The sequence below is a fragment of the Eulemur rufifrons genome, chromosome 14 (assembly GCF_041146395.1).
Source record: "Eulemur rufifrons isolate Redbay chromosome 14, OSU_ERuf_1, whole genome shotgun sequence".
In the NCBI taxonomy this organism is placed as follows: domain Eukaryota; kingdom Metazoa; phylum Chordata; class Mammalia; order Primates; family Lemuridae; genus Eulemur; species Eulemur rufifrons.
This window is the reverse complement of record NC_090996.1, coordinates 34274886-34300396: the sequence shown is the minus strand read 5'-3', so window position 1 is coordinate 34300396 and position 25511 is coordinate 34274886. Positions and strand designations below refer to the sequence as shown.

At 55.4% G+C, this 25511-nt stretch overlaps 1 protein-coding gene and 6 non-coding genes across 8 annotated transcripts; 6 read left to right on the top strand and 1 right to left on the bottom strand.

Moving 5' to 3' along the window:
- The first annotated feature begins 57 nt into the window (after positions 1-57).
- On the top strand, positions 58-6537 carry LOC138394723 (caspase-14-like). 2 transcript variants are annotated; one of them, XM_069487022.1, is made up of 11 exons: positions 58-199; positions 285-425; positions 529-724; positions 829-917; positions 1851-1961; positions 2097-2264; positions 2738-2960; positions 3291-3407; positions 3806-3880; positions 4410-4513; positions 5116-6537. In XM_069487022.1, the coding sequence occupies exons 1-11, from the start codon at positions 125-127 to the stop codon at positions 5227-5229; spliced, it is 1413 nt and encodes a 470-aa protein (XP_069343123.1). In that variant the 5' UTR covers positions 58-124; the 3' UTR covers positions 5230-6537. The 2 variants fall into 2 exon arrangements, 1 of the variants encoding a protein (XP_069343123.1); XR_011235320.1 differs by lacking the exons at positions 4410-4513; positions 5116-6537 and having other exon boundaries at positions 3291-3657; positions 3806-3863.
- TRNAR-CCG (transfer RNA arginine (anticodon CCG)) lies at positions 6119-6191 on the top strand. Its single transcript has one exon. It is a non-coding gene; the product is annotated as a tRNA-Arg (tRNA).
- A 1258-nt stretch (positions 6538-7795) lies between the features above and the next one.
- Positions 7796-7868, top strand: TRNAR-CCU (transfer RNA arginine (anticodon CCU)). Its single transcript has one exon. It is a non-coding gene; the product is annotated as a tRNA-Arg (tRNA).
- Positions 7869-11347: 3479 nt separating this feature from the next.
- On the bottom strand, positions 11348-11420 carry TRNAK-CUU (transfer RNA lysine (anticodon CUU)). The gene has a single exon. It is a non-coding gene; the product is annotated as a tRNA-Lys (tRNA).
- Positions 11421-15262: 3842 nt separating this feature from the next.
- On the top strand, positions 15263-15334 carry TRNAP-AGG (transfer RNA proline (anticodon AGG)). Its single transcript has one exon. It is a non-coding gene; the product is annotated as a tRNA-Pro (tRNA).
- Positions 15335-19478: 4144 nt separating this feature from the next.
- On the top strand, positions 19479-19551 carry TRNAK-CUU (transfer RNA lysine (anticodon CUU)). Its single transcript has one exon. It is a non-coding gene; the product is annotated as a tRNA-Lys (tRNA).
- A 5486-nt stretch (positions 19552-25037) lies between these two features.
- TRNAP-UGG (transfer RNA proline (anticodon UGG)) lies at positions 25038-25109 on the top strand. Its single transcript has one exon. It is a non-coding gene; the product is annotated as a tRNA-Pro (tRNA).
- The last annotated feature ends 402 nt before the right edge of the window (positions 25110-25511 follow it).

The following is a 25511-nucleotide window of genomic DNA, read 5'->3' as shown; positions in this document are numbered from 1 at the left end:
AGAGTACAGCTCAGCTCATAAACAGCTGATACAGTCGGTGTGGTGAGAGGGCAAAGGTTAGGACCCAGGGCGCTAGGAGCTCAGTGCTTGGTGCTCGGTGCTCAGAGGAAGCCCACCTGGCCCCATGGCCTTCCTGGTGGCTGGGACCCTGCGGGTGGCTGCGCAGATGGCAGATGCTCGAGACAGCCTGGGGAGAAAGGTAGTGGGAGGCCCCGCCTGGCCCAGCCTGCTCCCGACACCCAGCTGAACCCCAGCCCAGCCCAGCCCTGGCCTTGCCTCCCCAGGGAAAGTACAGCGTACAGGGTCCAAGGGTGGCCCTGACACTCAGCAGCCCTGGGGTGTCTGCTGCTGCAGTTGCTGCCCTGGAGAGCGTGTTCCAGGCCCTGGGCTTTGACCGCTGCGAGAGGAGGGAGGCTTCAGTCCAGGTGAGCCCTCTCCTCTCCTTCCCTCCCCTCCCCTCCAAGCCCAGCTCCCAGCCCCACGGGGAGCTTCCCCGGACTCTGGCCAGGCCTTTCCTCTTGCCCCTAGGGCTTCCTTGAGGAGCTGGTTTGGTTCCGGGAGTGGCTGGATGCTCATGGGGGCCCTGTGGGCTGTGCCCTAGTGGCCTTGATGGCCCCCAGCGGGCAGCTGAGGCAGCCACAGCAGCTGGTGCGGGAGCTGAGCCGCTGTGAGGCCCTGCGGGGCTGCCCCAAAGTCTTCTTGCTGCTCTCCAGTGGCCCTGGGGGTGAGTGAACAGGGCAGGGAGCCCAGTTCTGGACAGCAGAACAGGGTGAGGGCTGGGCAGGAGAGCGGGGATCCCCCAAGCCAACGCGCTGCTTCTCCACCCAGCCACCCCGGAGCCCGGAGCCTTCCTGGCTGGCTTGAAAGAACTCTGCAGCCGCTTTCCTCACTGGTCTCTGGTGCAGCTGCTGACAGAGGTGGAGGTTCCGGAGGGGTTGTCCCAGGGAGGAGGGCTGGCCCTGTTGTCCCCTGGCTCCGCTGTGCTCTCCTGCTTGAGCCACTTACAGTTAGAGTCATTCACATGCCCCCTCCCGTTCCTTCTACAAACCTTTATTGTCTGCACCTGTGGTGTCAGCCTTAGGGCCTCAGCCCCACCCCCATCTCAGAACCCCCCTGTCAACTCACCCAGATGCCCCAGACACCGCAGACTGCCTCCCAACTCCATGCCTTTGCCCAGGCGGTTCCCTCTGCTTGGCAGGCCCTCCGTGTTGTCCTGCCAGCCTTACACAGTCCCTTCCAGGATGTCAGCAATGCCTTTCCTTGCACCTGTACTTCGGGCCACCCCTTTTCACACTCATGCAGACAGTGACCATCTGCCCTGTTAGACTGGTGGGACACCGGAGGCTGGGACTGGGAATGGTTCAAGTCTGGTACCGAGGGCTGACGGTCTCACTGGGCAGCTGGGCGGCCCCTGTGTGGCCCTGGAGGTGAGGCGTGTGGGCTCCAGCTCAGCTCCACGGCTCTCCCAGGCCTGGTGGCCCTTGCAGGCAGTGTCCATCCCATGAGCCGTCCCTCACCAGCCCTGCCCTGCTCTAGGGAGCATCCCCACCTCTGTGCGTGCTGATACCAGGTGGGGGTTAATGGTATGGCCACTGTCCACTTGTGCCCATCCATGCCCAAGGAAGTCCGTGAGCTTGAGCCTAAACTGGTACTGATGTGTTGCCTGGGGCCATGCTGCCCTGCCCCCTTTGCGTCTCCTGCCTCTGTCCTGGCAGTGACCCTGAAGAGACTTAGTAGCCATGAGCCTTGCGGAGTCTTTCCCCGACGCCAGGAAAGACCGCCTGGGTTGCACCCCTCTCTGCTCCCCCAGGGAGCAGCCCCTGAGGTGCCCTCGGGCCCCACCCTCCCAGCTCTTCTGCAGGGTGGCTGAAGAGTCCACAGGGGGCAGCTACTGCCCCACCCTCCGGAGCTCCTTGCGGGGGACACTGTGCCTGGGAGGCGTGGAGCCCTGGATGCCTGAGGTGAGGGAGTGGGGTGGGTTCCAATCATGTGGCCACGGTTTCAAGTGGGACAGAGGCTAAGGGAGACCCAGGCGGGGAGGTGAGAGGTGGGAGTCCCCTCAGACCACTTAGAATTTGCCTTAACCCCTTCTGTAGCCAGCACCTGGCCCCAGCACTTGCTACGACCTGTCCAGGGCCAGGGCTGCCCTCTTCCTGGCTGTGATCCAAGACCGGCCTGGGGCCCAGCATGACGTGGAGGCACTGAGGGGGCTGTGCCAGGCCCTGGGCTTCGAGATCACCCTGAGGACGGACCCTACAGCCCAGGTGAAGAGAAGCCCAGAACTTCCACTGGTGCCCTGAAAGAAGGGCTCAGGGGATTCTCCTGGGCCTCTCTTCATCACTGGCGGGAAGTGCACCTGCAAGTCTAGCCCCAATCCCCCCTGCTGCATGCATTGGGCAGTCACTTCCCTGCCTCTGGAAGCCCAGTGTCCATGGCCTCCCATGTTGGCTGCTTCTCTGTCCTCAGCTCAGAGCTTTGGCTTTGAGGCCTTGGTTCCCTTCCTTGACACTCCCCAGCCCCCCTTCCCTCCAGGAATCCAGACCATGTCACCTCCAATGGGGCCAGGCCAGGCCTTGCAGCAGGGGTTAGAAAAGAACTTCCTCCCTGGGCCTGCCACTGGCAGGAGGTCAGAGGTCAGAGGGCAGGGGCCGAGGAAACTTCATCGCCCTGCAAAAGACAAGCAGGGGCTGGGGGGGCGGTGGCCTTGGCCCAGGCCTCAACCTTGTCTCTACCCCAGGCTTTCCAGGAGGAGCTGGCCCAGTTCCGGGAGCAGCTGGACACCCGCAGTGGCCCTGTGAGCTGTGCCCTCGTGGCCCTGATGGCCCATGGGGGGCCACGGGGGCAGCTGATGGGGGCTGACTGGCAAGAGGTGCACCCAGAGGCACTGGAGCGGGAGCTGAGCCAATGCCAGGCACTGTGGGGCTGCCCCAAGATCTTCCTGCTGCAGGCCTGCCGCGGGGGTGAGCGGCACCCCAGCCCGCTCCTCCGACCCATTTCCTCAGCCAGCCCACAGCCTCCTAGGACTTGCTGTCTACCTCCTGCAGGGAGCCTGGGTGCCCACCCTTCCCTACCCCTTCTCCCATCCTTTCAGAGGTCAAGTCCACAAACTTGAGCCCTTAACCCTCAGCACTTGTCATTCAGTGCTGTGAATGTTCCTGGCCTGGCAGGCCTGCCCCGGAGCTCTGGCACCTGGGCTCTTGCCTGACCCTACTGTTCACACGGGGTCTGGACACTCAGAGGCAACGCCTGGTATCCCCCGAGTGAAGCTGTCTGCCTCTCTCCTTCCCCAGGGAACAGGGACGCTGGTGTGAGGCCCACAGCTCTCCCCTGGTACTGGCGCTGGCTGCAGGCACCTCCCGCCATCCCTTCCCACGCAGATGTCCTCCAGATCTATGCTGATGCCCAGGGTGGGTTCTGCCTTTCTTCCAGAGCCTGGATGTGGGCAGGGCTGGTGGTGGGAACTGTCCCAAGAGCATTTCTAGGGCTCTGAACTGAGGTCCTCCTGCCACCTCCGTCCTCTCTTTGCCGAGACGATGGGAAGTAGTCTTCCTACACTACAAGGGCCTTGGAGAAGTGGGAGCATCTTCCCCTATTTGAGCCTTGTGACAACCCTGGAAGTCAGCAAGGTGCAATAGCTTTTCTGAGGTCACATGGCTGGTAAGTGGCAGGGCTGAGCTTTGAACTTGCATCTGTCTTTCATGCCCTGCACTGTTTCCACTGCCCTGTGCCTTAAGCCAGAGATGGGGAGCCCCTGGGGCTTGCGGAGTCCCAGGATGCTGGTGAATGGACATGGTTCTTCTCACAGGAAGCGCCTCCAAGGGCTCCCCTCCAGGCAGCTCTGACCAAGCAGACATCCTGACGGTCTATGCAGCTGCCGAGGGTAAGAAGATGAGTCATCAGGAAGCCCATGATTACACAGGGCCCAGCTTCCTGGCCTAAAATCTGGAGTGGCATGCAGGGCAGCTAGGGCTTAGTGTTGGGGTACAGAGGCACCAGTCCAGCTGCAGTTAAGCCACCTTCCTTCCATGACTTGTTTAGTGTAATAGTAACGAGGCACCATTCAGTACCGGCTCTGCCAAGCACTTTATGTGCACTGTTTCCTCCAGGCTGTAAGTTTCATGAGGGCAGGGCCGATCTATTTTCCCCAAGGCCCTGCTCCATGCCTGGCACATAGTAGGTCCACAGTAAATATTGTTCAGTAGTGAATCTAGCCTTCTCACTCTGAAAATATCTAGCAACAGCGTGTACCAGATGCAACAAGTCACTGCTGCCTGCCGTGTTCTCTTGCCTGCTCCCTGGGGCCCTGCCTGCTTGCTGCCCCCCATGTCCAGCACAGTAGGCCCCTGGGGATATGGAGGCAGAGGGTCAGGGCCTGAGTCTGACGCTCTGGCCCTGGTCCCCTGACTTAGGCTATGTGGCCTATCGGGATGAGAAGGGCTCAGACTTTATCCAGACGCTGGTGGAGGTCCTCAGAGCCAAGCCAGGGGGAGACCTCCTGGAGCTGCTGACTGAGGTGTGTTGGGGGAAGGGGGGTGACAAAGGCCGAGGGGCAGGATTTGTCCTTTTCCCCAGGCCTGGTGCCCATTAGCTCCACTGGTGAAGGAGGGATCCCCGCCCTCAATAGTGTGAGATGACCAAAGGCAGGACACTGGACAGATGCAATCAACAGCAGTTGTTAGTCACATATACTAAAGTCTAGGGTCGGGGAAGGTACCGAGGGCCATGCAGGGCCACATGCGGGGGGCACTCAGAGCCGAGTCAACCAGCAGGGCCTGTGGAAAGCACGTGGATTCCCCTGTTCCTAGGGGAGGATGTGATGGGTTTGTTTGGATATTGCCGAGGGCTTGCAGGGAACCGAAGCAGGTTAGGTTGAGGAGCAGGTGGGGAGCAGCTGGCTTGGCTGATAGAGGAACTGGGTGGGGTGAGGGGGCAGGTCTGGTGAGAGCTGGGGACTCACGCTTAGGCCTTTGGTGCCCTGAGAGGCTCAAAGATGTCAAGGCAGCCCTTGAAATTTTAGGCCTTATGATGCACCCAGCCAGGGGATGTACCTTGGGTGCCAGGCTGAGCCCTGCAGGGCCTGAAGCCCTGGGCACAGGCTGGGTGTGGTCCTCTCAGGTCAACAGGCGAGTGTGTGAGCAGGACGTGCTGGGCCCCGACTGCGACGAGCTTCGCAAGACCTGCCTGGAAATCCGCAGCTCGCTCAGGCGCCGGCTCTGCCTGCAGGCATGAGGGCCCCACAGCCACCTGGAGCGTGCTGAGAGGGCGGCCAAACCCCAGCGTCACCATCGACCCGGTCCACTCTGTCTGCTCATCTGTAAATGGGGCCTGGCAGCACGGGGCTGGCACTAGCTGGCAGGCAATAAATATCTGTTCATGCTGTGCTCTGGAACAGGGCCTGCTCTCAGGGACGTGCGAAAAAGGGGAGATGGTGTATGTAAAGTACCTGGCACTTCCTAAGGGCGCAACTGTGCCCCTGGGAACCAGAGGCCAGACGGCCAGGGAGCCCCGGCCCAGGCTGGGTCCGGAGCCCAGCGCCCGGGACTAAAGAACCCAACACGGGCTGGGCTAGGTTGGAGGTCCGGGGAGCGTCCCCGGGGGGAAGGGGTCCCGGGAAGGGGCAGCCTAGAGGCCATATTTCTCTCCCAGCTGTGTCCCTGTGCACGCGAGCCCGCGCCGCCCCACCCCACGATGGGCCATGGAAACGCGGAGGCGCGGCCTCTGCCTTCCAGGAGCTAAGAGCCAAGGGTGGGGCCGAACGCCTCTGCAGCAGACCATTGCAGGCTCACCGGGGAAGACACGGGCAGCGTTTGGGGGCACCGTGGGCAGCTCCCGGCCCGAGGCAGGCTAGCGGCAAGTGCGGGAAGAGGTCCCAAAGGGCGCGGGAGGGGCCTACTGCGGGCGGGCTCGCCAGGGCTCGAACTCGCAGCCTCCGGCTCGCGGCGGCGGTTTCCTCCGAGCGGCCCCCGCAATGCCGGGCGCCGTGGACCAGTTTGGAGACCCGCCCTCGCGGGTTCCCAAGAGGCCGGATTCCGCTTCATCCTAAACATGAACACTAGGGCACACTGCGCAGGCGCCTGAGAAGGCTTTATGGAGAAAGCTGCAGAGCACACAGGCGCAGGGCCGCGTGGCCTAATGGATAAGGCGTCTGATTCCGGATCAGAAGATTGGGGGTTCGAGTCCCTTCGTGGTCGCTGCTGGGCTTGACTTTTTTTTTTTCCCCCACCCTGAACCCCATTTAAAATTTTTCTTGTCTCAGTACTGCGCCCTGTATGGACCTAGGACACTTCGGCTGCTCCACCTCCAAACCCCGCACCACCCTGGTACTCCTCCGATTCCTCCCCTCTCCTGCAATCTCAAAGATCGGGACCCAGGGCCAGTACTGCAGCGGGGGCGACCCCTTGGGTACTGCAGGGTCCGACGCTGGCCGGACATAGGCGGATCGCGGACCCGGAGGCCAGAGACCGCGAGTCCCGGGAGCCCATTAGGGGATTGGCTACACGAACTAGGGTTCAGAAGGTGACAACTGTGACAGACGCGTGGTTGGGGTTGCTTGCGGTGGGGTGTTGCCCCAAGGGCGAGGGGGTCAAAGGACATATGCATTTCAAAATCCACTAGATTATTGTGATGAAAAATTTTGTAAATAGTGGTAATGATTGCACAATATTGTGAATGTAATTAATGGCACTGAATTGTACGCTTGAAAATGGTTAAAATGGCAAATGTTCCACATATGTATGTATGCAAAATGTATATCCACAGTTTAAAATGTAAAACAAAACCTAATGGATTAGATTTCTTGCAGTGAGAGAGTTCCTTTGAATGACTAGTTAAATGCATATTTAAAATTTTAATGTAGGAAAGATTATGTCCAGGATTTAGTTAACATTTCACCCGGAAAAAATGTCTCTATCTGCTGAACCCGAGTTCTCTCCAAAGAGATGCGGTTAAGCGGAAAAATCCAGGTGCCAATAATCCAGGTGCCGAGCAGCGTCGCGCCGAGCGTGTTCCGGTGGAGTAAAGGCTGCGGGAAGTGGCACCTGGGGCACTTACTCCGGTCGGCGGGCGCTGGTCGTGCGGAGTGTTCTTCTTTAACGTTTTTGTGATGTTTTAGTGGTTTACTAAGAGTTTATAAATACAAGGTGAAAATCTGCATTAAAATACAAATTTTAAACAAGGAAAACCACACACATGTTGTGGCAGGAAAGTAAATACCGAACGTGGTGACTCTAAGACTCTGAGTGAGCCAGCCCGGGATGTACAGAATAGATCTGGAGGGTCATTATTAAGTAAGAGACCTCAGGCCACGGAGCAGTGTCTTGTTCTAGGAGACAATGGGAAGGAGGACGAGGACCGGCAGTCCACTAGGCCAAGCGCGCGGCTTTCCGGATGGGGAACTGCCCATCGCAGAGAGCGCACACTGCGCCCCTTTCCACAGGCTCATTATCTAGTTATCCCAGCACCCGGATTCTCTCCTGAAAGGTGAGCTACAGTACAGGGCTCGTGGGGGGTTTGATCCACTGACCTCTCGCGCCCTAAGCGAAGCTCGTACCCCTAGGCCACCCAGCCGAGCTAAAAGTTGACTTTAAATGCCTTTCAGCTCCTTCTGCACGTGCGTGGTCTCTCCGGGAAGGGAGGATGCTCAATAGAGGGCGAGATCCTAGTGGGAGCGGGAGCGCGGACAAAAACTGACGTTCAGGGGCCGGATACAAATCAGGATGCTGCCGTAGGATGTGCAGGAAGCTCGGGGAGGTGACGAAGAGAGTGGGTTAAGTCCGTCAGATAGTAATGCTTGTCAGCCCCGGTGGCCTAATGGATAAGGCATTGGCCTCCTAAGCCAGGGATTGTGGGTTCGAGTCCCACCCGGGGTACGAAAAGTAGCATTTTAGGCCCTTCACTAGGAAAAAGTAGAACGTGGCACACTCCCTACAGAGGAGGTGTAGAACCAAGCCAGTTAAGGAGCTTGGGAGGGTTTCTGAACACAGCTGTAATTAGAAGTCAAAGATTATCTTCAGATAAGGTGTGCACGTTTTCAGCTTTCAAAAAAGAGTGAGCTTTTCATACTATTTTAGGAACCATCCATTCTACTTGATATAAAGAAATAATTGTTTACCTTTCTATGTGTGTTAATTGTATTGTGTGGGTTCATGTATTTTTTAGAAAATCCTTACTTTTTATAAGCACACACAATTATTTAGAAATTCAATTACAGGACAACTGGTTGCTTTAAAATCAATGGGCCGAATGGATGTAAAGGTCCAAACTCATTCAGGAGTAGATGTGGTGTAATGGAGGACATGAGGGCACATTATACTATTTTCTCTGTTTTAATGCACGTTTGAAATAGTCCATAGTATTCTTTTTAAAAAATCCATGCAATACATGACTTCATCCTTGAGGTAAAACTTTCCCAAACTACAGGATATGGCATAAAGTAAACCCAGAAGCTTCCCATTCCATGTGCCCCCCAGGGGACCACCGCTGGAATTTTGTCATATTTACGAAAAACATGGTTCTCCTTTGCCTTTAAAACCCCTGAATGAGCAGCCTGAGCAAGAGTGAGACCCCGTCTCTATTAAAAATAGAAAGAAATGATCTGGACAGTTTGAGGTTGCTGTGAGCTAGGCTGACACCACAGCACTCTAGCCCGGGCAACAGAGCGAGACTCTGTCTCAAAAAAAAAAAAAAAAAGAAAGAAAGAAAGAAATTATATGGACAACTAAAAATATATAGAAAAAATTAGCCGGGCATGGTGGCGCATGCCTGTAGTCCCAGCTACTCTGGAGGCTGAGGCAGGAGGATTGCTTGAGCCCAGGAGTTTGAGGTTGCTGTGAGCTAGGCTGACGCCACGGCACTCTAGCCCAGGCAACAGAGCGAGACTCTGTCTCAAAAAAACCATGAATGAGGCTCTCCTGTTTTTCCAGCTGTGGCCTGGCTTCTCCCACTTCCCCAAACATCCTGGACCCCATCATCCCCACTGCGGTCAGGGACCTCATCTTAATGGCATTATCTTCCACATTCATACGCCCCTGCAGAGGATGGCCACCGCAGAGCTAAGTAAGGATACTGGCGGTGCCCTGGCCAATTTTTTCTGAATGCCTTAGTAAAGGGCGTGTCCTCCGGGCCTTCTCAGTGGGGTGGTGAGTGTGCACTTCATACAGGATACATGCACTTCGACATTTCTAGCGCTTGAAATCTTTGGGTTCCTTTCTCTACAAGATGCTAGGGACGTTCTGGCATCTCACTCTTATTAAACTAGGCCACCAATGAATTCAGTTTTCAGCCAACCAACCCAGAAATGTGGTAGGGCCACGTTCAGCTGCACGAGAAAACATATTAAACACAGGCTTTTTGGAAAATGCACCCAGATCGGTAAATTCAGCAGATACAAACATCATATCCCATCCTCCTTACTCTAACATTATAACCGCACTCCCACACATATCCCCCAGGTTTCTCCCAGCATAAAGTATCAAAACTTACTTTTTTTTTTTTTTTTTGGTATAAGCTGCTTCCTCCAAGGTACTTGCTTCCTGCAGCATGCTGAGGTCTGACCCTAGTTATAGGTCAAGTGCTAACAAGGGGTGGTGGGTGTAGGTTTTGAGGAGAGCTGGCATCCCCTTGCAAGACAACTGCTCCAGGTGAGATTACTAGAGGATAGTCACGCCACGGAAGGCTAATTTCTGCAGATACCAGAGGACAGGCTTTCTCTCTCTCTCTCTCTCTCTCTCTCTTGCTTTCTTTCCTTCCTTCTTTTTTTCTTTCTCTTTTTTTCTTTCCAGTCAAATTTATCAGTGGGGGGCTGTATATCAACTTTAGTGACACCAATGTTAGTAAGTTCTGACAACCCACTACAGGCTGCTTTTGATGGCAAGGGAGGCTGAACGTGACTCAGACTCAAGATTCTCAACTTTGTCTGAATCTACCCTGATGTCCTCAAGCCTTTGTCTCACTTCTTCCTAATCAATGCTTTATCTTGCACATGAAAGATTTCCTGAGGCTGTGAATTCAATTTACACTGACATTCCATGACATGCATAATTAAATTATGTGCTTGATTTTTTAACAATAGTAGCCCTGTGGCTATAAGATTATTTTATGATTGCTACAAAATATCCTTGGGTCTCTGGACATGACTTAGGCTAAAAACTTAAAGGCTTGACCTTGTCATTTTCTTTCTGTAAGCAAACAAGTGTCTTCAGAAGAATCCATTCCATGCCATGGGCTGATGAAAGTCCATGTAGTCATCTGCACTGCTACAGTCAAATGCAGCAGCCACTGGTCCCCGGGTCCAGTTGCTTCAGTCCACACTTCGTCATAACCAACCTGGTCATGCATTGCTCCATCTTGATGCCCTTGCATGCCCTAGCATCTCATGTTCCCTTGGCAAGGAGCTCAGCGCTGCATTCAAGCCCAAATCTGTAACCAAACCAGGGTCCAACCAGCAGTCAGAAAAACCATCAGCTATTTTAATTGAATTTTTAATATGAACATTATTAAATAAGTACAAAGAATTGTTAACAAGGCAGTTGAAAAGGCAGAAAGCATCTACCACTGATAGGGCTGGGGACGAGGCTGGTTTTGTGGGTGTTGGACAAACTTCAGAGTGGGTTCAGCTGCGATTTCTGGAATGAACTGTTGCTGCGTGGATAAAAAAAGTGAGGCTGGGGGAGACTACAGAAACAAGAAACAAACAGGGAGTAGCAAGTCCCTTCTTCCTCCAGGGACTTCTCTTGGCAACAGACATCAAGCTGGCCAGAAGCCCAGGATCAACAATTTGTTTTCTAGTTTAGAAAGGAGGGAGGGGTGGGGACACAGTGTTAGGGGAAGGGAGAGTCGTGGTGTGGAGTGGGGAGCACTCCCGAACCCAGATGGGGGTCCCATGTAGGTCCCTGCTCCGGAGCGAAAATCCACCTCCAGTCGTCCATTGTCCTCTTTGCTCAGGTGGTAGAGCTGAGACTCCTCCTAAGTAGTGGATTCCAGCGCTCCGTGGGGCGACACTGCTTGACTCGGCCTCAATAGCCACTGCCCTGGTTGCGGGGATTTCAAGGAAGTCTCTAGAAGGGGAACCCTTTTCAGGGCAAGTGTTCCGCAGAGAGGATCCCGAATGCTCTGTGTACGTTTATGGAACGTTTATGTAAATTTCACATACATGTAACCTTTATGAGGCAAAACTCGAGGCTGGCCCATTGCTTCAGTGTTCCTTAACCACCAGCAAACCTGGCTTTTTTCTTTTATTTATTTTTTAACGTTATTTTAATTTTTTCCCCTTTAGTTTTCTGTTGGTATATTCTACCGTCTTTTCCTAGCTTGTGAATTTGTAAATAAGGTGTTAAAAAAAAAAAACCTGCGCCCAACGTGGGGCTCGAACCCACGACCCTGAGATTAAGAGTCTCATGCTCTACCGACTGAGCTAGCCGGGCAGGTGAGACGAAGGGCTTACCTACAGATAATGGAAGTTCTCTCGGACTTTGACGTCCTAAAATTGGTGGGAATAGATCCTGGATCCTAGACGCGTTGCATCCGGGTACTGCAAGTCTGAGCTCGCGGGTCCCTTCCGCGTGGAGCTAGGGCGCCGCCAGGCCCCTCCCTGTCTGCTGTAGGTCGGTGGGTATATGTGACCCCTGAAGCTCCCGGGAGCGGGAAGTCCTAAGAACATGTGGATGAATATCATTTGGTGTGGTCCTGGATTAGAGTGTGAGGCTCCGGGGTCAAATCACCGACGATCTCTCATTTTAAACTCTCATCCCCCTTTAGGGCAAGCAGCTGAGCCTCGCCGCGGGTACAAGCCGGGGAGACGTCCTCCTTCCCAGCGTCCTAAGATACGGGGTCCCTGGCCAGTGAAAGAGGAAAGAAACGTTTGGAGCGTTCGTACAGACTCCCGTTTGGGAAGAAATTAACTCTGAGCCCAGCTCTGACCCCTGTATCAGGGGTCCCAGAGCTGCGAGGGTCTTTTGAGCTGAACTGAGGCCAAGACAGGGCTTGGCTGACGACAGGGGACTCAGGGGTTTTGCGGGACCCGGGATCCCTACCTGGGCTGCTCCAGGCTCGCCCGGGCCAGCTGGGCGGCGGCCGAGTCTCATTCTCAGGTCCTGGACTTGGGTCCCATATAGGGTGAAATTTCTGGGCTGGGGCCCACCATGAGGGAGGGACCCCCGCGCTCACTCAGGCACACAGACTCTTCCTCCTCTGCCGGCTGCAGCCCCTGTCACTGGCCCTCCTCTGGCAGCTAGGGCTGCTCGGACGAGCTCAGAGCCGGCGTTTCCGTGGCTGGGTGGCTCGGGGTGGGGGTCTGACTCTGCGGGTCTGGGGGTGGGGGCGTGCGGAAGCTCCCTGTCCCGGCCAGCACCTGCGCCAGCTTCCCGGAGGCGAAACCGAAACCTCACCCCCCGCCCCACCCCGCGCACACCTCCCGGGTGGCCCGAGGCCGCGTGCAGACCTCCAAGGACACATGTCACAGGCCCTTCTCCACGGTGACACACGTCAGGTCTCCACGGCGGCTCATTGGTATGGGGCACGATTCTAGCTTTGGGTGCGAGAAGTCCCGGGCCCGAATCCCGGACGAGCCCGCTTTTTTCGGACACCCTCGCTCTCTGATGGTGAGGGCTGCGGAGCTTGGCGGAGTCTTGGATGGCTGGAACCCGATCCCGCCGCCGACCCCCTTCCTTCCAGCCGTCCCTCGCTTTGAGTGGTTGCACGCAGGCCCGGGGGGTCTCCTGGTCTGAAGTTCCCCCTGCAGAGTTCTGGGTGCGCCCGAGGCCTGACGCTGGGGCAACGGATTCCGGACAACGGGGCGTCGGACCCTGGACCCGGACCGGAGAGGAGGGCAAACCTCTCCCGCACCACGCCCGTCTCCGCGGACGTGAGATCAGGTCTGTGCCGCGTGCCAGGCTACCGCAGGATCCCCAGTGACGATGGAACTTTGGACGTGTGGTTTTCTTTTGGGTGTGAAAGGTCTATACGTTCAAATTGTGGAAAAGCCTAGGTTTTCAGACATTTTTTTTTCCTTCTCGAGGGGCTATCAGAGGCGCCTTCCACTAGCAACGAAAGGGAAGATAAAGCGGGTACTGAAGATGGGGAGGCTCTACACCCTCAGTGTGGGACTCGAAGGGCGTGGTCACCATGAAAGTCCAGGGGACTGCGCTTCACGCACTGGTCACTTCTGCCTGCTGGAAGAACGGTAGCGTTTTAATAGGTTTTATTACTGCGGTATGGTAGGGCCACCATATCAGGAGATGACTGCCATTGAGAAGATAGTTTGTCACTCACAGTTCCCAGGAGGAGGGAGGACGCCACGCGTGGATGGGCATATGGGAAAGCACCAGGGTCTGGGGGTGCGTGTGTGTGCGTGTGTAAGTAGGCTAGAGCCTGTATTGTGGGTTTCATAGAAGGAACAGACGAGGCAGCATAAGCAGGTTTAGGATCGGCTAGTCTGAGTAATTTCAGTGAGCTCGGGCCATAGATTGGCCCCGGTTGTTTGGTACTGGGCCTCGGGGTGAGCAGGGCAGGTAGTGTTGTCTGGCGTGTGAGCTGGATAAAGGAGGTGTTTGGGGGCTGTGGGCTCTGGATTGGTTGGTTAGCATTTAAAATGTACCACCTTGGAGGAGTCGTTTACTATCTCTAGGAATTGGCTAACCCTGGGAGGGGCAGTCCCTCCAAGGTCAGCAATGTCCCAGATGTCAAAGCATCAGTATACAGAAAACAAAAGACATGGTTAAAACAGGCGGGGACTGAGGGTTTTGGTGGAAATTGTGGGACCTCCCAAGCTAAGAAGTGTTACTGAATCTGAACCCCAGAGTCACACCTGCCCCAAGATCACTGCCCCTACCAGGTGAGCTGAGGGTGGGGCCAGAGCTCCCGGGCATGTGAGGATCCAGAGCTGCGGGGCCTCCTCTCTGACCTAAACTGGCCTGAGTTTCTCTTCTCAAGCCTGGGGCCATGTGTGCCGAGTGCCCCTTTCATGCCTCCAGACTCTCGAGTCCCTACATGGAGCTGGGTCTCTTGCATAGAACCCCAAGGTGCACTAGGTTGCCCGGAGAGGCCTCTCCTGACCCTGTGGCCCAGGTAACCTGCCACGGCAGCAGGTGCTTTGTTCTTCTGTGGCCAGAACATTTAAGACTCCTGTTGCTTAAGGGGAAAGCCCTGTGGGCTCCACCAGCGGGATAGTTCTTCGTTAAAGTCTTCCTGGGAGTCAGTGGTGTTTGTCCCTCAGGCCTGCCCTGGCCCCCTCTGCACTTCTGCATCGGCCCAGTCACCATTCGTGTCCCACAGGATAGAAAGCGCACAAATGCCACTCCATGGAGGAAGGTCCCTGGGAGGAGACTTTATTCTCTCTTCAGCTTAAATCCCAGAGGAACCACAGTTTGCTTATTTGGTCATTTTAGGGCATGGGTGGAGCCCCCAGCAGACCTGGGATGGGATCTGGGCCTGTGGGTTCGGATTGGAGACAGGCCCAGTGTGCAGTGGACCAGATCGGAGCTGAACCTGAATGGCCAGATCTGGCCTGGGCACTGGAGCCAGGTGTCCAGTGTGCTCAGTGGACAGAGGCACTTGGGTCCCAGTCACTGGTGTTTCCCAGGATGGCTCTGCGAATTTCCTCAACAGCTCTCCATCCTTTGGCTCCTTCTTAATCTCTCTCTCCTGCCCCAGACCCATCTGGCTGCTGCCTGCGCTTGCTTCGAGGCTTGGGCTCCGGAAGGTGGGTCCCTGAGCCCAAGCGGGGAGCTAAAGGGGCGCGTAGGGCCCCTCCTTCTGCTGGGAGTCCAGGGCTGAGTAGCCTTGGAGGTGGAGGACCCAGGTCCTGAAGCAGCCCTGCTGGGCAGGGCTCAGAGGGGACTGCCATGGTGCGTCCCTCCAGTAAGTGATGTGGGAGGGGGCTGAAGTTCCCAGAGCAACGGGAGCCCGCGACAGCCTGGGAGGAGTCCAAGCCCGGGTGTCAGCTGCACTCCGCAACCCTCAGCGCGGGGACGGAAGGAGGACAGGCGGGCGCTTCGGGAGCTGGTGGTCTCAGTTCTCCAGCGGCAGAGGGGAGAGCGGGACACTAAAAAACCCCGGCCGGTGACTTTCCGACTTGGAGTCATAGGGTGTGGCAATGCTGAAGGTCCTCCTACTGCTCTTTTCCATGACGACCAGAATCAAATCTTTTCCCGGCAAACTCCGGGAAAGGGAGACAGTTTGTGGTACAGAAAACGAGGACCAATTCAAACTAGCGAAGGCGGAGCCGAGTTGAACTCACCAAAAGTGACAAACAGCCCATCTGCGAGGTGGCTCGTTGGTCTAGGGGTATGATTCTCGCTTAGGGTGCGAGAGGTCCCGGGTTCAAATCCCGGACGAGCCCTGATTTTACTAGGACCAGCAACAGGTGGCTGCGGTGTACCTCAGGGCCCCAGCATCGCGGGCGACAAAGGCTCGGTTCTCCCTCACTAGGGGAGCCTTCCTTGCATCGATTGGGGATTCTCTGTCCTAAGGGCCATCCCCGAATTGCTGAAAGCGGCAGGTAGGTCGATCCTACATCCCCGAGTTCTGTTGTTTGTGATCTGGGACTCCAGGCACAACCTCCTGCCCCAAAGGAGAGTCCATCTTTTGCGATTGCGGACGGGCTGTCCTGCAGCTGCAGAGCTAACAGCAGTGGCTCGCTCTGTTGACTAAACTAAAGCAACAACTGTGGATTGCTTGTCTGGTAGCTGGGTTCAAATCCATGACGGACGTGTTGTTCAGAGAGAAATGAAATGGGTCCGGAATCCTGGGTAAGGAAAGTCTGGCTGGCGGCCCGCGGTGACAGGCTGCACACGTGGCAGGGGCTTGGCTGTCAGGGAACCAAAATGATCAGGCAGGTCAGGTCCTCCGAAAAGCTGGCGCGGCCGTGGCCAGCCTAGAGGCCTAGAGTTCTCCTCTGGGCACCGTGTGTGTCGGGACTGCCGGGAGCCAACCCTGCCGGGGATTCTGGACTTTGGGCCCATGTCCGGTGCCGCCGGCGGGAAACCGGATTGGAAATCGCGGCGTCCTCAGAAAGTTCGGAGAGCTGCGGGGTGGCGGGCGGGAACTAGAGCCGTGCGGGATGGAGGGTGGAGGGTGGAGGGACAGACGCACGGACAGACAGCAGCCAGGAGCTCCGCTGCGTGGACAGGACTCAGGGCCTAATAGCTGAAATTTTCCAGTGCATTTTTTAAAAAATAGTTTTTATTTCTTGAAGCAGTTTTAGGTTCACATCAAAATAGAGTGGAAAGTACAAAGTTCCATATACTCCTGTCCTCCACGCATGCACAGCCTCCCCCATTCCCACGGATTTTTAAAACCTATCTCCATCCATTTTTTTTTCTGACATATTTCAAAGCACTTGAAGCATCACTTCACTCACAAAAGCTGCTGCATATATCTCTACAAAGAAAGGCTTTTCGTTTTTGCGTATCCACCATGCCATAGGCTCATCCAACATTACAGATAATTCTTCCGTATTCTCCGTTCGCAGGCCCCCGCCTGCCAGCCTCCGCTCTGCCCTGGGTTCCACTCAGGATGAGGGCCAGGTCGCACGCGGCATCGTGGAGTCTGAAATGTCAGCAGATCCTCGGCAGCTTCTCCGAGGGGACCCGACTCCAGAGTTTGCAGGTGGGGGGAAGCAGAGAAGCCCTGGATCCCAGTACCAGGCCCTCCGCCCACGGTCCACTGGGAAGGCGCTTTGCTCCCCGAATTGTTTACCTGAAGTTCTTTCCTGCGATTGGGAGCGGGGCCAGGAAGGTGAGTGGCTGGCGGCCCCTCACCCAGGGCGGGCCTGCAGGGACCGACCAGACCCCGCCAGGGACCCCCACCCCCACCCCTGTGTCCTGGGAGACTGGAGCGGTGGCAGCGGGCAGGAGGCGGGCCTAGCAGTGGGTGCCCCAGGCTCCGTCCTCAATCCACGGCCAGGTTGCATGTTCCAGCAGCTCCGGATCGCCCAGACCAAGAGGGGTTGAGGCAAAATGATTTTTAAAAACATTTCTTAAGGGGCCCGCCGCGGTGGCTCACGCCTGTAATCCCAGCATTCTGGGAAGTTGAGGTCGGAGGAACCCCTTCAGGTACGGAGTTCGATACCGGCCCGGGCAACACAGAGAAACATGCCCTCCCTCCCCATTAAAAAAATGTAGTCTCGGCCGGGCGCGGTGGCTCACGCCTGTAATCCTAGCACTCTGGGAGGCCGAGGTGGGCGGATCCTTTGAGCTCAGGAGTTCGAGACCAGCCTGAGCAAGAGCGAGACCCCCATCTCTACTAAAAATAGAAAGAAATTATATGGACAGCTAAAAATATATATAGAAAAAATTAGCCGGGCATGGTGGTGCATGCCTGTAGTCCCAACTACTCGGGAGGCTGAGACAGGAGGATCCCTTGAGCTCAGGAGTTTGAGGTTGCTGTGAGCTGATGCCACGGCACTCACTCTAGCCTGGGCAACAAAGTGAGACTCTGTCTCAAAAAAAAAAAAAAAAAAAGTAGTCTCACAAGCACCAGACGCTCTGTTAGTTTCTTTAAGGTCTATCTTCTCTCCTCTCTTCAGATCGGGTACTTTCTGTTGTTCTATCATCTTCAAGTTTACTGCTTCTTTTGTTTTTTCCCGGTTCTGCTAAGTTTGTTACTTCGGTTTTGCATTTTTCAGTTCTAAACTTCCGGTTGGTTAGTCTTCATGTTTTCTACTTTGTCGCCGAGACCGCCTGCTTTTTCATTTGTTTTAAGCTGGGTTTTAATTGTTCCTGAAGCATTTCTATGAAGGCCGCTTCACCACCCTTATCGTTCCTGTGAGATGTTCCAAAGTCTGCGTCGCTGTCTGTTGACCGTCCTCTCTTTCCAGTTAGAGTCTTCCAGGTTCTCAGTACGACCAGGCCTCCCGGACTCGCCCAGGCTGGCTGCGAGCGGGAGGGCGCCGCGTACTGCTCCCCGCGCGGAGAGGGGACGGTCGGGCCGTCTGCGGCCCTCGTGAGACACTGGAGAGATGCTGGGCCGTCGCTGGCCGCTGCTGGTCGCTGGTCACGGGCCGAGGTGGCCGTCTAGTTCCTATTCGGATCTCAGGAAGGGAAAGGAGGGCAAAAACTGGTGCCCCAAGGTCACGGGCCCTCTACGTCCCCTCTCCGCCAGCCCCGCTGGAAGGGCGTCCGGGCCCGCACGTGTCCTTAACAGCAGAAGCCCGGCAGGCTGGGGCTGGTCCGCCCGCGCGCCTCAGTCGGCGCCTGCGCTGGGGGAGCCCGCGTCCCGGCCCGCAGCGCCCCCTGGCGGCTCAGGTGGGGAAACCAGCCTGGCCGCGAAGGTTCGCCCACCCGTGGGCAGAGCGCAGCGGCCCTGGCTGAGGCTGCAGCCCCCGGCGTGTGAGAGCCTGTGGGCCCCAGCTTCCCAAACAGCCCAATCGGGCTCCAACTCAGGACTCGGAGATTAGGGTCGTCTGGCCCTTCCGAGCGTGCTAGCGAGCTACAGGAGGGAGGCGAAGGCACATCAGAGCCAAACAGCGCTCCTGCGGGAAGGAGGACCCAAAACCCGCCCTGGCCGGGTGGTTCCTGCCCTGGGGTCGATCCCCAAGGCTCCCACTGGTTTCCGGGACCGGGTGTTCGGACCTCCGCGGCTCCTAGCCTTTGAGGAAGGAGACGAAAGTTTGAGAACAACGGGAAAAGAACAGGGCTCGTCCAGGATCTCTTGCACCCCGAGAGAGATCCGTACCCCTAAACTAACGAGCCAGCCCCAGAGGTCCTTGAATTTGCTTATTCCTGGTCCCCTGCACGCCCATTTCCCCGGTGTTGCAACAGTGTCCGCGTCGCTCAGGGGCCGCAGGAGGCTCCTGTGCGTCCAGCTCTCAGGCCTGAAGGGAAGGAATGGTTGTGTCGCCGTCCCTGCCTGCGCCACGTCCCGGGGGGCGGGCAGCTCTGGGCGTCCACGAGGTCATTCTGCCTCCCCCAGTGCTGGGCCTGCCTGGCCTCTCCACGCTCCCAAACTGAGAGGAACTCGTGGGTCCTTCCCCACCTCCCCTGCCCCAAGCCCAGGGACACTGGGAGGGAAGGGTCCTTGGATTCTTCCGTCACTAGGAGCGAGTGGTCTCACGGCGCAGCTGTAGCTCTGCTCCGCCTGGCAGCGAATTTGTGGTTGAAGAAGCGTGGGTGTGAGGTTTCGGGCTCAGGCGCAGCGGTCACCCCAGACGACCAGTGTGGCCTGGGCAGCATGTGGCCTTTCCCGGGCCCTCCCTCAGGAGCCTCCATCCCTGTGCTGGTGTCCTGGGCCACAGCCCCCGACTCTTCCAGCCCAGGGGACTTTGTCCTCCCCAGAGCTCTGCTGAGGGTCCCAGCCCCTCTTCCCCATGCATTTCAGTTGGCGCCCTAAAATGTGCAGAAAAGTTCAAGTCTCTACACCCCTCCCGGAGAAGAACGCCTAGTATGCCTGCACCATCTCTCCGGAGGCAGACTCGCTTTCCCCCTTTTAGTGCAGTACCTGCATCTCCGATTCTAAATAGGACAGGAAATGCGACTCTAACGGTTGCCTGGCTAGCTCAGTCGGTAGCGCATGAGACTCTTAATCTCAGGGTCGTGGGTTCGAGCCCCACGTTAGGCGTGTGGTTTTATGAGTGTGAGGTAATGCCAGCGAGTGGCACAACCAACTATCTCTGTGTGCAGGATTCACCCTCTGTGAGGCAATTGAGATACTTGGTGCAACTGGGTTTTGTTGATCTGGTTCAAGGACCAGAGCAGACACTCAGGAGCTCTATTTTCTCCTAGATTTAGTTAAACCTGCGCTGCTACATTCCCTCTGATGGCTCCAGGGGAGGAGCCTTCCTTGCCTCGTCCAGCTTCTGGCAGGGCCAGGCATTCACCGGCTTATAGACAGGTAACTCCTATCTCTACCTCCGTCTTCTTCACGTGGCCTTCTTTCCTCCTGTGTCTTCTTTCTGTCTCTTAGAAGGACACTTAATGAATTTAGGGTCCACCTGGATAATCTAGAATGATTTATGTTGAGATCCTTAATGACATCTGCAAAGATCCGATTTCCAAATAAGGCCACTTTCACAAGTTCTGGGAGTGAGGATATGGACATAACTTTTGGGGACCACTATTTGACTCACTGCGGGGGGCCTTTCTCCATCCCTCCTTGTAGAGTCACCCCCCAAAAGCCCTAAGTGCACTCATTGCCAGGAATTGTGGCCCCCACTCTGAGGGCCTGCCAAGCTCAGGGCCTTGCCGGTCTTCTCATCCAAGCACATGTCATTCCTCACTAGAGTCTTTTACATCCCTAGTGTGATTTGCCTTCTGTCTTATGGCCCAAGCTGGCTCCATGCTGGGAGCACACACGGCCCACAGAAGAAAGGAACAGGAAAGTATACGCTCAAGTATGATCAACTGAGTACGATTTGCCCACGGTTGCAGTGGGACTTGAGGGCCTCCAAGGGGGGTCGTCGCCCACTCTGAGGCTTTTGGGGGATCTACAGGGAGGACCCGGATCCGCTTTCAGCGCTTCCTTCTTCCTCGCCCAGACTGGAGGCCCCGGAACCAGGCACATGAAACGGAACCATCACCTTGGCTTCTTCCCCTTCTCCTGGAGGGATTCGGGCGCACAGGCCCCGTCTTAGGGGCCCAGGGCTTACTCGATGCCTGTGGCCTGTTCCCCAGCCTCAAACTGCAGTCCCCACCGCCGTCACAGCCTGAGGCCAAGGGCTCCGGGGAGACCGGTGTTCTTCCTCCAACGTGTCCTCTGCTCATCCAAGTCCCCCGTCACCTCATTTTCACTCCTTACTCCCTTGGGACAGAATCGATTCCTCCTGTCCGGGCTCTATGGAGCCCTCTTCCTCCGAGCTGGCTGTCTGGGATATCCCCGCTGCGACCCCAGCTGTCCGCTCCCGGCCTGAGGCGAGGAGGGGCCTAGTTCACTTCCCAGTGAACTGAGTCGCGCCGGGATAGGAAGTAGAGGGAATGTTAGGAAGCAAACCCATCGTGGCGGGCTCGTTGTTCTAGGGGCATGATTCTCGCTTCGGGTGTGAGAGGTCCCGGGTTCAAGTCCCGGACGCGACCCCAAGCAGTTTGCTTTTTTCCCCCGCTACTTTAGAGGACCTGGAGCTCAAAGCGGATACTAAGGTTGAAGCCTTGTCAGCGGTACGCTGTTAGGCTCTGCTACAGACCCCTGCAAGGGACAGGGACGCCCCTGAAGCTGGCTGGCTCTCTCACAGGTCCGAATGAGGCGCGCCTGCCCCAGGCCCGGTCGCTCAGCTGCTCCAGAGCCGCAGGTCGTTGAGAACAGGGTGAAGCTCACTGTGGCTCGATCGCCCAGGGCTGGGCTGCCCAGCACGGTATCCACGAGCCACATGTGGCTCCTGAGGCTTTGAAATATGCTGCTATTTTAAAATACACATCGGATTTTGATCCTGCTCTAAACACACATGCACACAGAGGATCACACTGAACACGCTGTTCTAATGACTTCTTTTTTCTCTTCACAATACGTAGTGATCACCTTGCCATGCCACTCAATAAACTAGAACATTAATTTTTCATTATTGAGGTAAAAGTGACATACAATAAACTGCACATAAAGTGTGTGATATGGCAAGTTTTGACTTACATGTACACCCACGAGTCATCACCACAGGCAAGACAGTGAACACATCCGTCATCCTCAAAGGCTCCCTGTGTCCCTTGGTAATCTCCCTCTCCAGGCAACCACTGATCTGCTTTCTGTCACTGTATTACTTTGCATTTTTTAGAGTTTTATATAAATGTGATCCTACTGTATATAACATCAATTTTTATGACCACATAATCTTCCATCTTTTGGATATACGATAATTTCATTTAATTGATCCCCTAATTTGGGGCAAGTAGATTGTTTCCAGGTTTTTACAAATATAAACCCAGAATAAAGATGTTCATTGCTAACTATCTGCACAAATCCATTACTGTTTTTCCAGGATAAAAACTCCAGGTCAGGTTGGTGGGAACGTAAAATGATGCAGCCACTGTGCAAAAGTCTGGCAGTTCCTCAAAATACTGGACATAGAATTGTCAAACGACACAGAAATTCCAGTCCTAAATGGAATTCTATTCCTATACCCAAGAAAATTGAAAGCATATGTTCATACAAAACCATGCACACGTGATCATTTTAATGGCTGTATGAGACAGTATAGGGACAGGACTTGGGCCTCACTTTGACCAAGGGAGCCAACATGGGGCTGCGTGACCCAGACTGCGCAACTATAGAAGGGCGAAAAACCAAATGACCTCCTAGCCACTGGAATTCAGCCCACAACTATATAAGGAGGGGGCCAAACAGTCTGTCTCCGGAGTAATGTTTTCCAAGACCACTGAAGCACGGTGCTGACACCAGCTGATAATGAACCTGGCGGCAAAGAAACCAGACCTATCCGGATCTAACCCCCTCAAGCCAAAAAAGACCCCCACACTAACCTTAACCTTACTTTTCCCTCATTATAATCTCATTTTAATGCTAAAACTCACCAGCAGGGGTGGAGATTTAACACGCTAATGAGACATACAACTCGGGAAGCAGCAAGTAACGGAACCACGCAGGCGCAAGCAAAGCTCCGCCCCCGCGCGCCTATACGTCCCCCTGTTACCGCCTAAACCTCTGAGACTCTGCCTGAGCCGCCCCCAGGGAGCCGCTTGAGGACTGTTTCGTGTGTGCTGCCTCCCTCATGTTCCAACGTAAGCCCCAGTAAGCCTGGCCTGTGACACTGGCGTGGCCTATGCTAATTTCTGTGGTGCAGGGAGCCCGAGAGCCTGCACCCCAGCGAGTGGGCTGAGTCGTATTCCCTCGCGCTCACGGGCAGAAGCCCAGACCCGAGTACCCGAGAACGCGCCTGTATTTGGAGATAGGGTCTAAAATGAGGTGATTCGGGTGGGCCCTAAGCCAATACGACCGGCGTCCTTCTCAGAAGAGGAAACTTGGATTGGGACACACGGGAAGGGAAGCCCGCGTGAAGGAAGACGCGGGGGGACGACCGCCGCCTGCGAGCCGAGCAGGGAGGCCTCGACAAGCCCACCCTGCCCACGCCTCGTCTCAGACTCCCAGCCTCCGGAACAGTGAGTAAACCGATTTCTGGCGTTTAACCCGCGGGCTCTGTGGTGCGTAGGCCCCGCAGACGAACGCAGTGGCTACACAGTCCTCAGCCAGAAAACGGAATGGAGCACCCGATCTCTTTCTGGGACGATGGAAATATCCTGGAATTAGATAGTGGTGATAGTTGCATAACCTTGTGAACATATAAGAACCACCGAATCACACACTTTAAAAGTGGCGAATGTTGTGTCACGTGCATTATATCTCAATTATAAATACGCCGAGGGAAAGCACGTGGCGGTATTTGAGAATTCAGTTACGCAGCTCTTCCTCAGCTGGCCTCTGTGGCAAGAGTATGAGGCAAAGCACTGCGGATGGCACAGCAAATGGGGAACGAACGTTGACTAGTGATGTGAGTGGTTTTTCATGCTTATTGGCCATTAGTGGTTTCTAAATTCCCTTTTTCTGCGACTTGGCTGTTGGTGCGTATGCGGAGGCAGCTGTCCATGTGCTCGAGTGTGGCTCTCCAGCCAGACTTTCCTGCAGCCCCTGCCCCCGGGCCGAGGCCGGGTACTGGTCGGTGGCCTCTTAGGAACTGGGCCGAGTTATTATAGCGGGAAAGGCAAAAAAAAAAAAAAAAAAGGAACCGGGCTGAGCAACACCAACGCCCACACCCCGCTCCTCTGCCCCCCACAAGCTGTGGAAAACTTGTCTTCCATGGAACGAAGGAACCTGGCGGCACAGCGGGAGTGGGCTGCGGGGCAGTGAGCGAAGCTTCGTCTGCATTCGCAGCCACTGCCCGTCGTCACCCGCATCACCGCCGCAGCCTCCCCCAACCCCACCCCGTCCGTGGAAAATTATCTTCCATGAAACTGGTCCCGGGTGCCAAAAGGGTTGGGTACCGCTCTGGCAGAGCACTGCCTGGCTATATGAACTTGGACTAGTTACTTAACATCTCTGTGCCCCAGCTGTGTTGTCTGTAAACATGAAGGTGACGGTTTGCGGCTCAGGCGCCTGCTGAACACAGTGTGAGTTAGTTCGTGTACGCCCGCAGAGTTCGGTCCGTACTCAGTAACGCCGGGCACGAATGCCCAGTCGGATTCTGTTCGTGGTTTCCTTCGCTTTTGTTTTACTCGCAGAGCAGCTGGTAGGTAGAAAGGAGCATCCATAGGAGACAGGGATGCTGGCGGGTAGAGAGGTTCTCCTTTGCTTCCGTGGTTTCTCATGGAAGTCGTTGAAGCCACCAGGCCAGCTTCCAGACACATCCATTTTACCATGTACTGCTGCTTGGTAAACCGTGTCTCCAAACTCTTCCCACGCAAGCTTCAGGACAATCTGCTCTTAGCCGGCCTCCGCTTGTTTCCCACCTATGTCCGCTTGGGAGCAGGCCAAGGCCACGCTTGCCTGCGTTGAGGCTGGGAGGAGCGCGTTAATTCTGTTCAGCTATGAGTCCAGGTAAGAAAGATGAAGAAAACAGACACCGTGATGCATAATTAGCAGTTTCTGTCGTAGATCTTCGTTTCTTTTCTTTTCTTAAATGTCTTTAAAGCTATATGGTTTTAAAGGACTTTAAATCTATGGAGCCAAGTTATAAGCCCTTGGTTTGTCATTTATACTGGATTTTGTTTGGATTATCATTTGCCATTTAAAAAAAACTGGGTAAAATCTGTACATTTCCTTTGTGATTTCTAACATCATTATCATGCCTGGAAAATCTTTCACTTTAATAATACGTAAATACAACTATATTTTATACTAGTAAGACTTTTGGAAAGTGGAAAAGCTACCAGCTCGTAACCTCAGCAGATAACTTTGTTGGTTTGTCTAGCAGAACTAACACGGGCCCTGGAAATCTGAGCGCGGCTGCGAACCCGCGAATCCACATTGCTGGGTTCGCTTCGCAGGTGCGCACGCTGACAACTGAGCTATTGGGGTGGCCCCAAGAGTCTTGCCGAGCGTCAGCTGCGGAAGGGCGTGCCCTTTAAAAAAAAAAAAAAAAAAAAAAAAGAGGGGGAGACCAGCAGTGCAGCGGCTCGTTGGTCTAGGGGTATGATTCTCGCTTTGGGTGCGAGAGGTCCCGGGTTCAAATCCCGGACGAGCCCGTGCTTTTCTTTTCCCTTTCCATTTCGCAGCAAAGAGCCAGAGGCTCCCGAGAATGCCGCCTGGGTGGGGACTTCCCGGGTTCCGAGACGCGGACAGGGGCAGACAGGAAGGAATCGCTCGCCTCAACAGTCAGTCTCATCACCCTGAAATGGGATCCAGCGCCACCAACAGTGGCAGCTGCGGTTAAAGGAGACGATTCCGGGAAGCAGGAGGTTATTTAGAATGAGGAAAAATGTGTCAGGCTCTTGGGTTGCTCCAGGGGCATGAATTTTTCGCAGGTCTGGAGAGGCTCAAGTCCCGGTGAGCCCTACGCTCACTCGCAATTGCATTTTATCGAGGGAGGGGAGAGTATGTGTGTTTGAGGGGGGAGGGGACGGTGAGCGAGAGCGCGAAGAAAGAGG